The 12,677-nt window shown below is 41.4% G+C and overlaps 1 protein-coding gene across 1 annotated transcript in view; it reads right to left on the bottom strand.

Annotated features, from left to right (window-relative positions):
- TOPAZ1 (testis and ovary specific TOPAZ 1) overlaps positions 1–5,632 on the bottom strand; it is a 43,772-nt gene extending 38,140 nt beyond the window's left edge. The window contains exons 1-2 of the mRNA XM_052797298.1: positions 4,143–5,632; positions 1,317–3,777 (exon numbers count right to left, since the gene is read on the bottom strand). Of these exons, the coding sequence (XP_052653258.1) occupies positions 1,317–3,777; positions 4,143–5,316 (3,635 nt within the window). The 5' untranslated portion in view covers positions 5,317–5,632. The remainder of the gene's footprint in view (positions 1–1,316; positions 3,778–4,142) is intronic.
- Positions 5,633–12,677: the final 7,045 nt, after the last annotated feature.

The following is a 12,677-nucleotide window of genomic DNA, read 5'->3' as shown; positions in this document are numbered from 1 at the left end:
CTATGATACAGTCTAGCTGCTTCTTAAGAAGTTGGATGCTCCTACTAAAGACTTGCCCTGTTCTCCAGAGGCTTGTTTTGGCAGAAGTTTTATTCTATTAACATCTGCAAGTTTTATATTCTCATGTCTAAAAAACTGTTCAGCACCTTAGCAAAGATTCCTTCCTCTTGCACATTGGTTTAATGAAGAAGAAAGATAAGGAGAGCAAAGAGTAAAAAAAAAAGAATGCAGTTATAAGATGGTCCAATGTTGAAAATAATTAAAACATTATTTAAAATAAGGATAACATAAAGCCACACAGAAAGAGCAGAGGAAGAAAATTAAAACACTCCTCCCAATAAAAAAACCTAATCTTCAGAGGAAAATCTTGTATTATCTCTACCTAAGCTTTATGTTTTATTCGTAAGCTAAAAAGTTTCATCTTAAAACTCATTTATTGAATACAAGTATCGAAGCTTAGAGAGAAAACAGACTAGACAGTTGATGAGTTCCATCTATCCCACGAAGGACTACTACCTCTTTCACAAAAGTCTGTTTCTACTTCAAACTTCTCTTCCCCCTTCAGTGACTTTTATCATCTCAAAACCCAGAAAAACATAAATGCCTAATAATTTACACCAGGAACATGCTGAATGAAGATGCAAGATCATAAACATCTACAACATGTTAGTCAAATTACAGATTTGAAAACTATTCACATGTCTGGGGATAGCAGAAAAGCAGGGAAAGAGAATGGCAGAATGGAATACTACTGTAGAGATAACCATTTACTCATACAGATCCAGCAAAAGAATAAGCTACACCTAGAAAGCAAAAAGTATTTCTAAGTATTATCACAGAATCGTAGAATGGTTTGGGCTGGAAGGGACCTTAAAGATCATCTAGTTCCAACCCCCTTGCCATGGGCAGGGACCCCTTCCACTAGACCAGGTTGCTCACTTTACAACTAAAAACTACCCTTAAAGAGATATCTGCTATCTCAAATCAAGTCAGATACTTAAAAATATTAAGTTATTTATTAAGAATATTACTCTTAATTAGCTTTGTTGATACTTTTGTATTTCACTTCACTTGGTCTAAATCAGTTCTTCAGGACTATGTTTTCCTTTGATTCAGAGCTTATCCTAGTTCTTATGAAAAACAAATTAATTTATTTGCATTCAGCATACTGTCATACCTCAGTCAAATTCTGACAATTAACATCAACCCAGAAATTAGTGAAATTTTGTAAGGAAGCCTGACCACTACAACCAACGTATACTTGTACGAGAACAAAGTACTGAGGATTATTGTAATAAAAAGAATGATATGCATACCTAAAATTATCCTCTACTGAATCTCCATTTTCTGAGGCAACAGGATACTCAGGCTTAAGATCCTGCTTTTCATCTTTAATGCAGGTGCTAGTACCGGATGCTTTCACAGGACAATTTTCACAGTCTGCAGGTGCGAGCTCCTCTTTGTTATTGGTTCCAAAAAGGTCAGGGTCATCCTGAATCACATCAATGACAAGAACATCTTCTTTGTAAGCTTCAAGAATATCCGGAAAATTTTGACTTTTGTGTTGTGAAAGATTCCCTCTTGATTTGCTATCATCATTTATTTCTAATGCAACAGGGTGGCCAACTGCATTCCAAGAATCATCAGGAAAATGAGATTTTAGTACACATTCAGTACCATGGAAATCAGGCACAGATGACTCTAGTTGTCCATCAAGAAAAGGATGTGGATATAAAGAAAAATGTTCAGGGAGCGCAGACATCTCATCTGAAACGTTTTCAGAGCTATCATGCTGAAAGTCCTTACTGTTGATCTCATCTGCTTTTTTCCTCATGGAAGCTGTAGACATAGCATCACTCGCAACAGGAAGAGGCTGCTGCTCGGAATTTACCAAAAAAGTCTCTTCGCCTGTTTTCTGCCTTCTTGAAACACTAGTGCTGTCAAGAAGCTCTAGTGGACTACAGGATTTTCTTTCAAATGAACGGACAGATTCCAATTTCCTGGATCCAGGTTTGTTTCTGCATAAAGGAATTTTGAATTTTGTCAGGTTTCCAGTGTTTAATACTTTCATTAGCTTTAAATCAGAAAATGTCTGGTTCACTACTGATGCTTCACGGCTGAAGTTTATTCTGTTTCTGTTACTTGTAGATGTACCATTCTGGACTGTCACAGACAGGTTTCTTTTCATTACAGCTCCTTTATCTTTTTGTTTTGTTGTAAAATTCAAGGTTGCTTTAACTTCTTGCACATCATCATGGTTAAGCGCCACAGCTCTATCCATATTAAGTGGTAATTCCGCATTTTCATTGCTCTTTCTTGGTGTCTCATAAATATCCATGGAAGAGGATTCTGGTGTTTCAAGTGAAGTCAGACATTCAGTATTTGGATCTATTATTTTATGTGTAGATTCTTTGTTAACTTCTACTGATGATGTATGCAAATCCAACTGTCTCAAATTCCCAGTCACGGCACTGTCTGCTACAGCTTTAACACTGCTTTTATCAGAGGATTCCTTGACAGCAGCCCTTAAAAGTCCTTTTTCTTCTGAGATGGACCCATGATTTTTACGAACCCTTTCAGAAGTCCTGGCACAAGATTTGAAAGGCCAAACATTTTTACCAGTCATGGGTACTGCTCTTTGACAGGTAAACTGCTGCATTTTTTTATGAACTTTCTTCAATTTTTCATCTGTCTTGCTTCTGTGACAATTAGAAACGTCATGGACCTCAGCTAGCACTCTCAGGCTACCTGAGGCAGCAGAATGATGTGCCACGCTGTCTGAATTTTCTCCTTTTGCTATTACAGAGAGCTCAGATGTCTTCTTAAAGCCATCTTCAAATGCAAGTAATTTGGTACTATTCTTTCTCCAGACTGATATAGTTTGTGCTTCATGACTATTTTTTCCTATATGAAGATTTGATGTGTGATCACATGAAGCTGACAGAGTAATTTCTTTATGATTTAGTCCTAATTCTGCAAAGGAACTTGACATGGGAACTGCCGCTTCTGTTTGTAACTCAGACTTGCTGCATTCATTAGCCATGTCTGCGAAAATATTCTCTACTGCTGATTTCTCAGTGATTTTCATCTTTTTTCTAGGCTTTCTACCAATATTCCACTTTTTTCCCCTTAAACACTTATTGTTTTCACTCTGACAGCATGAAAAACACCCTTCTCCATTTTGACTTTTTTCTTTATTGAACAATAAACCACCTCTTATGGGCAATCTCTCATTTTGCATTCTATTAGTGCTGCAATTCCTATCACTCTGTTCTACAGTACCATGAGGAAAAACATGCTTTCTTTTATCCTGGGCTACATGGAAGAATCCACTTAATTTATAACTGCTGGCAGTTCCACTAGCTGAAGACTTCACAAATGTATTGATGTAACTACAGGCCTCTAATCTCACAAATGGATTCTTTTCTGTTGCACAGAGCAAGCCATTACAATGGTTTAGGGCATTTCTGCAACGTTCAGCATCACATTTTGCAGACACATTTCTCATTTTTTCAGCTGTAGTCACACTAAAACTTTGCAAGTACTTGATTTGATCAATTCTGGGTTTACTTTTTTTATACTGCACACCAGACTTCTTTGTTACAGGATGGCATAGAAAGCTCTTGCTTTGAGTCCCACCTGAAGTAGCAACCATGAGAGATTTAGAGTAGTGAGGTTCCTTTTCCTTGGAATCTTCTGATCTGTTTCGATTTGTCTTAAGCTTCTTCACAGCCTGTGTACCAGGGTCCTGCTCAATTGCTTTCCGTTTTTCCTTTGCTGATTGAAAAACAAAGAAGTGTCATTATTGCAATATTTTATAAAGAGAGCAAAAAACATTCAAGGCTACAGAAGAACGTGGCACTGTATAAGGCTAAAACATTTCTGTAAAGCTAGCAGACCCTAGCTCTTATCTCTAGATTTCTTAAGTTAACTTAGCAGCCAGCCACACTAAGAGTCACTTTGAGATAGGGTACAGGCCACTCTTTCCTGCCCCCGTGACTTTGTCCCACACAGACACATCTGCAGAAGAAAAATTATCTTGTTTTTTCACTTTTTAATGAGGTCTTACTGCAGCACCAGTCCCTTGTCCTGGAAGCCCAAATTCTGCACCTGTACTTCTACAATGGGGCACAAGTGCTTACCACTTTCCCCCAGGCTGTCTGCTCCTTTCTGAGGGTTTGAGCTCTGCTGCTCTTCTTTCATGCAACCCTTGTGCATTTTTCCTCTGGCTGTTGGTTGTTCTTGGAGACTTATGCCCTGTAGCTGCTGTGACATCAGTGCGTTTCTGTCCCTCTTCCTCAGAATCACAGCTCCTTTCTTGGACTCTGGATACTGTGTATGCAGTTCTAGCAAGGCAGATCTACCCCTCTCTTTGGGACCTTGTAGTTTTGCTTTCATCAAAGATGTACCGCCTTTCTTGCTCAAGCATCTCTTTCCTTTCTCCTCTGTCCCTGGCTTTCTTGATCCAATTAAAGAACACCCATCCAACTTCTCTGGTGTATCTAGCTCTTCCTGAGGTTTTGGTTCAGACAAGGATTCCTGAATCCCCAAATTCTTCTTAAGACCTGGGATTTGCATCTTCAGCATCATTATGGAGTCAGTCCTTTTCATTTCATTACATGTGCCCTTTCTGGGTTGCAGCACCCCTGGTTCTGGCAAACAGGAAATGCCATGTCTCTCTGTGCTCTCAATTTCCTCTTCTGAGGATGGGATTTGTAATTTTATTTCCATAAAGGAATATTTGCCTTTTTTTCCTGAGCTCCCTGAACTCTCCTGGAAACCTGAGAGGTTCAGTCCTTCTGAGCTATGTTCTTTCCTTTCAATCCCTGCCGAGAGTTTATTTTGCAAAGTAGTTCCTGAGAAAAATAGCTGTTGACCTTGTCCTGTCCCTCTCCTTACAGTCTCTTCTCGGCAGGTTGCTGCAGCCATGGTCACTGCCTGCCAACCTTCACACACAGCAGTGTCTGAAATTGGCAGAGCTACAGCCTTGTTGCTTCTGGCAGCCCTCCTGCACTGTATCCCCTTGGTTTTTTTACCTGGGAGTCTCCGGCTACTCTCACCTTGCTCCTTCTGCATGGGCACAAGAAGAGCAAACTGCTCACAGGAATTGCTGGGGAGCATGGCAGGTTGCAGACAGGAGGATAAGGGCTGCTCAGGTTTTCTCTTTGGTGCCAGGTGAGGACTATGCTTGACTAACAACTTTTTCCCTGGCTCACGTCCCACCCCTGCACCCAGAGAGCTTGGGCTGGTGACCATCCCGTCAGCTGACTTCACCTCGCTGGCAGTTACCACTTTCCCTGACCTTAACCGCGGCATCACAGGAGCCTAGAGACAGCAACAAAATCCACAAAATCCACTCACCAGCGCACCTTCAACAGCACCCCAGCTAGCCCAGCACCCAAGGCGGGCACAGGCCCGGCCAAGGGGGGAGCACAACCTCCCTCAGGCCAGCGCCGCAGGGGTCACCCCGGGGGAGCCCAGCATGACAGAAAGCAAGCCCAGGCCGCCTGGGGAAAGCCCACGGCCACCAGCGAGCCCCCACCGCAGCCCTCCCCCAGCCCAGAGCAGCCCCTCACCGCGGAGGGGGGAGGAGGAAGCAGCCCCGCACCTCCCCCGCCTCAAGGACCGCGCCGCGGCCGTCCGTGCGACGCAGCCCGCCGCCTCCCTCCCGCGCAACCCTCCCTCTCCCCTCGCCCCGTCTGTCGGTCACCGATCCGTCCCTCGACGCTTCGTCTAAACCCCGCCAGCGCCGCCTGCCCGCAACGAGCCGCTCGCAGAGAGGCGGGCGCCCGCCGCGGGGGGTAATGGCGGCGCGGCCAGTGGAGGAGCAGGGCGGGAGGCGCCGAGGGCGGCGGCGTGAGGGAGGCTCCGAGGCGGGCCCGTGCGCGGCCGACACTCACGAGCTGGAGGAGAGGAGGCGCCGCCGCCTCGCCCTGCTCGTCCCCTTGCCGGGTCAACGGTGCCGCCTTCATGGCGGAAACCCCTTTCCTGAGGCGTGGCCGAGCACGGGGGTGGCAAACGCTGCCTCTCTGGGCGGCGGAGCTCGGCCCGGCGGTGGTTTCTTGGTTTCGGCTGGGGAGCCTTTGTGCTGCTCCCTTGTCGCCTGAAGCCCCGTGTCGCAGCGGCCGTGGCGTGAGAGGCCGCCAGGCCCTGCCACGGCCGCAGCCGCGGGCTCGGGGGTGGCCCAAGGTACTGGGGTCCTGTGTGGAACAACCACATGCTGCAAAGTGCCAAATGGCGGCAAACGTTCAGCTTGCCCAGAGCTGAGAGTCAGGTAGACAAAACCCAGAGTGCCCGGCTTGCCGGTTTCTTCAGGTGTTTTACCCACCTGAATGAAGCAGCATTACGTCGTTTGCCACAGCGCTTCAGAAGCTCTCCAAAATTGAGGGGTGATAATGCTTGGTTCCATAACTGTAGCTTATGTAAACTTTGTATTTCAAATAACGCAGTTTCTCAGGACTGGAGTTAGGAAAAAATAGCTCAAATAGTTAGACTGTGTAGTCAGAAAACAGCAAAAATTGGTGTTTGGGCTTCAAATGTGGTGATAGTTTCAACCCAAATGGAGGACACCAAAGCTTCAGGACCATTCACTGCATGATAATGTGAACAGCTAGAAGTTAGCTTACAAAAACAATATGTTGTACAAAGATTGAATCTAAATGGTGAGTGCTATGAAAATCATAAATGATTAAACTTAATAAGGTGATACTTTAATGCCAACAGTGTGATCAGCAAAGCTGCACGTGGTTGGTAAATGACTGTGTCCTTACAAGCAGACCCTTTCTGTTCACAGGTGGTCTCTGAGGGATGAAGTGCCCTATTCAAATTCATTTCACCCTGACTTAGTACTTGGTGGTGTTCACGTTTCATGCATCCTAGTTTGAGACCCGTGCACAGAAATAAAGCTTTTTGTGCCACTATTTTCTGGAAGTGCAGTACTGTGGATGCAAAAGAGTAGTTGAAGAGTAAAGGCATATTTTACCATCTGACGTTGGCTCATTATGTGACCTTAGCTCGTGTTACTCACTTTCTCTCTGTTTATCTATAGGTAGAGATAATACATTGCTGTCCAAATAAAGACAGAGAACACTGGATTTTCAGCAAAAGCTCTCCATAGATGAGGAAAGAACAGGCAGGCTGGGAAGCCGTTAACTTTCTTTTGCTTGTCATCTTCTTAGGTTGCATGTACGTGCTTAAGCACAACAAAAAAGTCAGTGAGCGGCTAACTAAAGCTAATCAAAGCAGAAAATACAGATTTCTTAGGCAGTTTCTCCCTTGGCTCAGTATTGTACTTCAGGTCCTTGGGACAGAAAGGACCCAATAAAAGGGAGTTAACTGCACAGCATTTATCATCGTCAGTGTTCTGCAAGGCTAGTATTACATAAAACATTCAGCTCTAGCAAAATTTAACCTTCTCCAGTTCAAATATAACCTTCTCCAGTGTGTAACATAGTCTTTCAAGTTTGACAGCAAGACCAGAAGGAAAAAAGATATGCCAAAAAGCAGTAGTAAAGGAAATCTGGAAGAACAGCATATGAATTATCTTACTGGTCTTCGGTATCATTTTCAAGATTTGAGTATTTAGTCAGCTATTTACAATGATGAGAACTCTGCTCAGACCAGATTTGTATGAAATGAATAAAAAATGTACTTGAAATGAATACTAATTAAAGACATTCTTTATGAAAGTCCTTTGAAAAAAGGGCTAGAGCCTCAGAAAGGACATTTTAAAGCAGCTGTGGATTATGTTAAAAAAGAGATTGCATTCAGTTTACAATACTGCTAAAAAGAGGTAGTATAAACATTGTCTTGTAAAGTGGATCAATTTAACCATCTTTTAAAAATACTTGAAAGAAGAGAGAATTTTAATACACAGACATATTATTTAAAGAAATTCTGTGTCAAGTGTTTATTAAAACTGTGGGTTATTAAAGTGGAAATAACTCTAAAAAATCATATAAACAGCTTAAGGGGGAAAAATGAGTTATTTTCACATTCCAACAACATTTGAATTAGTAATACTACAAGGAAATGTTTAAACTTTATTTTAAAATTATATGTTGTTTGGAAATAAAGACAAATGCTTGTTTCTTTTGAGTTTTGTAAGTCCTGTATCTCAATGCCATATCTAAATTTTAGAACTAATTCAGCTTTTGCTGATCTGTTGTTTTGTTTCACTGGTTTCTTGTTCATCCTAGACACTTAGACACAATAGAAATATGAGGTACCAAGTAAAAAGGGAATCCTGGTGCCTAAAAACATTTTTTTTCCAGAATAATCAGTACACTCAGTGATGTCTGGCAATTTCCAAGAAGGAAAAAGGAGCTTGTGTGACTACATTTGTGTAAAGTCCATGAAATTACTATTTCTTTCTTCTCTCAGATGAGTGAGTGTGTGCGCTTAGCCCCCCAGCTAATGTAGTTCACATTACTAGTGTGGAGAAATCGTGGCTGCAGATCTAACAATGATACATTTGAGTAACCTTCCAAAAGTTTTTGAAGGATTGAAATTTATAAACACATAAACCAGCTACATAGGTGAGCAAATCATATAAATTTTTTACTGGGCTGTATTTTAGGCTTTGCTAATACACTCACCTAGCAACAGGAATTAGTTCTTTTTTAGCTAGGGAACTGAAAAGAATTAACTTGAAAATGAATTGGTTTTTTTGTGAGGCAATGTGAAAAATGTCCCCCTGGACCACTTCTTTTTGCACTGCTTACATCTTCATGCTTGGCTGAGGGATAGATTTGTTATCTCTAGCAAACCATAGTGGAAAGAGTTTGGCTGTGCTGTAATAACTGAGACTGAGCTCTGAAGAATATGTGTAGTCTGTTACATTCTTAAAATGCGCCAAATTAATCCCTTACGTAATACAACTAAAATAAAACAGGGAAGAGTTTTAGTCCAGTCTAGGTCTAAGAAAGTATCCTTTTATAACCCCAAGGATTTATTTATTAACAGTTCTGAGCTATTGGTTTTGCAAAGGTAGCACCCAAAGATAGTAAACACAGATATGATTTTTAAGTAACTTCTTTACCCCCTGCCTTCTGTTCAAATACATGGATGTTTTGGAAATGGGTGTATTGCTAATCTGTTGAACTAAGGCATTTTGTCTCAAGCCATTCACGTATATCCTTCTAAAACTGCCTTTGCTTTCCATTCCCAGGCACTTAATGCAGGAGCCACCTTTGACATGACATCTAATGAGAATCATGCTAACTGCCCTTGTTAGGCTTGAGGTACAATGTACGCATTCAACTCATGTCCTTGGTAGCTCAGCTGTATAGGTGTTGATCCATTTTATACTAACAGCTGTTTGTCTGCTTGTCTATCCTGACACTACGAACTCTGTTAGACAGGGGCCAGTATGGTGCTGAGAGCAGAGGTACCTCAGTGGAAGTGTATGATCTGTTTTGTGAAGTAGCTGGGTGATTACACTACATGGCATCATGATGATAGACTAGGTGAATCCATTGAGTAGCTGGATATTTCAACCTTCATTTTGGTGTCTGTTTTTATTATAGGGCTGTACAGGGTAGATTAAAGTAACTTCATTTTCCACCAGTTTAAAATGAGACATTGGAGGGAAAAGGACAGCTGGTGTATTTCATAATGAACCATCTGGCATTTCTTGGTAGTTCCTCTGATTCCTAATTTACTACTGAATTGTGACAGCGTGAAAATCAAAATTATTGATTGTGTGGAATCAGTGTTTCCCTCTGGCACATTTTGTGCTCCTTCAGTTTCTGTCAAAGGATGGTCATAGGAGGGATAAGGACCTCTCACATGGAGCTTTGCAAAGCTTGAAAGTCATCTATACCATTTGCCTTTTTTTTGGTAATCATGCTGCTTGATGTTTATTCTGGAAGACCAGCTTTCCAGATGATCACATCTGATCTGAACCTTACAGAAAGTGGCACTAATCGGTTTTAAGGTTCCACGAGGGAACTCCTGTGTTAGGTTCATATTCTGTTTTAGTCTCTTTCATTTATGGCTCTTCTTTAAACCTCCACTGCTAGGAGTTTAAGAAACAAACTAACTAGCTAGCTGGAATTTGAGATTAAAAAAATACAGATGCAGTAGAGGATTAACTAGTCAAATAGGAGACTACATATTCAGTCTCAATTTATTTTAAAATTCTCTAAATAAAGCATATCTTTGCTTTAACTAGATAGTACATAGCCATGTACCTACCACTAAATCTGCCTTTAGAATCAACTTCTTTTAGTGGCTGGATGAAAAAGATGTTGGACTTATGAGTAAAGCATCTGCACACCAGCAAGTACATGACACCTCCATCTCGCTGCCAAAAGGGATTATGAAATGTGGTTCCTAAATGAGAATATTAAAAAAGAAAGGAAAAGAGGAAATGGAAGTTGAGTAAATCAGAGCTAGAACAGGCATAGGATTAGAAACGGAAGGGATGGGGTAGGGTATAGGCAGAATGTAATAAAACAGTAGATAAACAGGGAAAAAAGTGACAGAAATCAGACAAAAAAAATGGCAAATTGCTTCAGAAAATCACCCTTAAGAAAAGAAAGGAGAGGTGAAGACAAAACACAGTAATGGGAAACTTCTCTGTGGTTCAGGCTGACTGAAGAAACAGTGGAGGATCATCTTCAGCAGTGCTCCTAGGAAAAGTAAATAGAGCCTTGAACTTTGAATGGTGACAGTGATCAATCACAAACTAGAATCCAAATCTGAATCCTAATTAATCTTGCTGTTGGGCATTGAACAGTGACTGGCTCCTAGGTTCAATTTCTTGTGCTATGGTCATCCATTAATGCCTTACATCTCTGTCTGCTTAATAGTGTCAAGGTGGCTGACATACAAAGTGTGGAGCCTCAGAATAACTTGCTGTGTCTTTTCTTCCTCGGGTGATTCATCCATAAGCATCAGATCACTCCACATCCCCCAATATATTATATAGTTTGTATATATAGTTTTGAACCTGAGGAGTGCATTTGCAGTTACTTATTTTCAGAACTTGAATGTGAGTTTTTTAGAGCTGCAGACTTAGGAAATGGCTGCTGCTTCCCTCTTTTTTTTTTTTTTTTTTTTGAGACGGTATTATTCTCTAGCAATGAAACGAGCTTTTGTAATTGATGAAACATAATTGTTTCAGCCATGGTGACTGTATTGAGCACTGGACTGACTATAAAGCTTCTCCTAACCAAAGCAGCATACAACCATTTTAAAACGTGCTGACTTTACCACTGAACATTTTCCCACTGGCATATCCAGGGTACTCTATGGGAAGAGTTGCATGAAGGTTGACATTATTGGTGCATGTGTGCAACAAATTGCTGTTTAGGAAAGGGGAGAGGAGACCAGAGATTTACCTACTTTTGCATTCATCTGCTTACTTCTTCATATGTAATTAATTATGCTATTTGAAAACAACAGAAAATGATCTTCAGATAAACCAGGCACATACTAGGTGCTGTAGTGAGGGTTTGAGGTAAAATTCATTGATGCTGAGTCAAAGCAAGGCACCGTTCAGCAGGGAGTTGCATCCAGCATAAATTCTTCAGTTAATATCGACATCACTTGCATATTTTCATACTTTGATGAGTTGAGTGGCTGGGTCACAACCTCTAAGTGGTATCTCAGCTGTTTGTATTCTGCATATGAGAAGATAGGTTCATTTAAAATCTAAATACTCCTTGCCTGTACACTCTGCTGCTTAACCAGCATTTGCGGATGCATAATTTCTTTTTCATCTCTTCACCTAGATAAATATTTTTCTAATCAGCAAGAGTATTGTTGATGTGCTTGTGATGGCCCAGGTTCCATACTGTGTTAACTGCAAGAGTGTGCACTATTGTGCTTGGCTGTTATCCAGTGGGTCAGACTGAGCATGTAAGTAATTATGGAAAGTGTTATTTCTGGAGTCCATGTCCCACAAACAGCAACTCTGTGACTGACTGCAGAGAGCTGATCAGAATGTCTCTGTACCTGTCAGGTGTAGACAAATAGGTAATTACTGAAGAAATTAGATGTTTCACTGTTAAAGAAGGAATTATCTGCTGGACTGCCCTTCAGCCATGCCACTTTCTAGAACAATTCCTTTGGCTCTAAATAAAGAAAAACTCCTTTAATGATATAATACTCACAACAGCTCTAAAACCCCATTATAAGTCATGACTCTACTGTAGGCTTTCTGCACAAGTAGAATCCTAAAACGAGTAATTATATTCCTGGTGCCCAGGCCAGTCAGCTGAGGATGGTTGAATGAGCCATCTCAAGTGCTGTTTTCATGAAGACTTTCTGAGCAGAGACTGTACATGGATGGTTTAAAGACTTTTATTCATGATGATAATTAAAACTATAGTTTCACTGCTTTTTTGGCATGCTGCTCGACATAAGAATTGGAGTGCTTTGCATTAATCATATTGTGATGATTGGGTGAGAAGTGAGGGTACACATTTGCACGGCGTAGGGTACAGAAATCAAGAAGAGTAGGTGTCCTCTGATGTTACTGTATCTATGCAGAAGTACCTTCCTTGCAGCTTGGGAGCCTCTCTTTAAAAAGCTGTAATAAGGCTGGCAGTAAGTGATAATTCTCAACTAATAGCAATGTTGTTGTCATCGTTCAACAGACAAGTCAGAACAGCAAGGCGGTCTATTTCCTTCTTGGCTGCAATGATGGTGTTGCACTCACTGTTTGTGTG

Source organism: Harpia harpyja, chromosome 1, assembly GCF_026419915.1.
Source record: "Harpia harpyja isolate bHarHar1 chromosome 1, bHarHar1 primary haplotype, whole genome shotgun sequence".
Taxonomy (NCBI): Eukaryota; Metazoa; Chordata; class Aves; order Accipitriformes; family Accipitridae; genus Harpia; species Harpia harpyja.
Note: the sequence above shows the minus strand (reverse complement) of the source record. Positions and strands in the feature narration are given on the sequence as shown.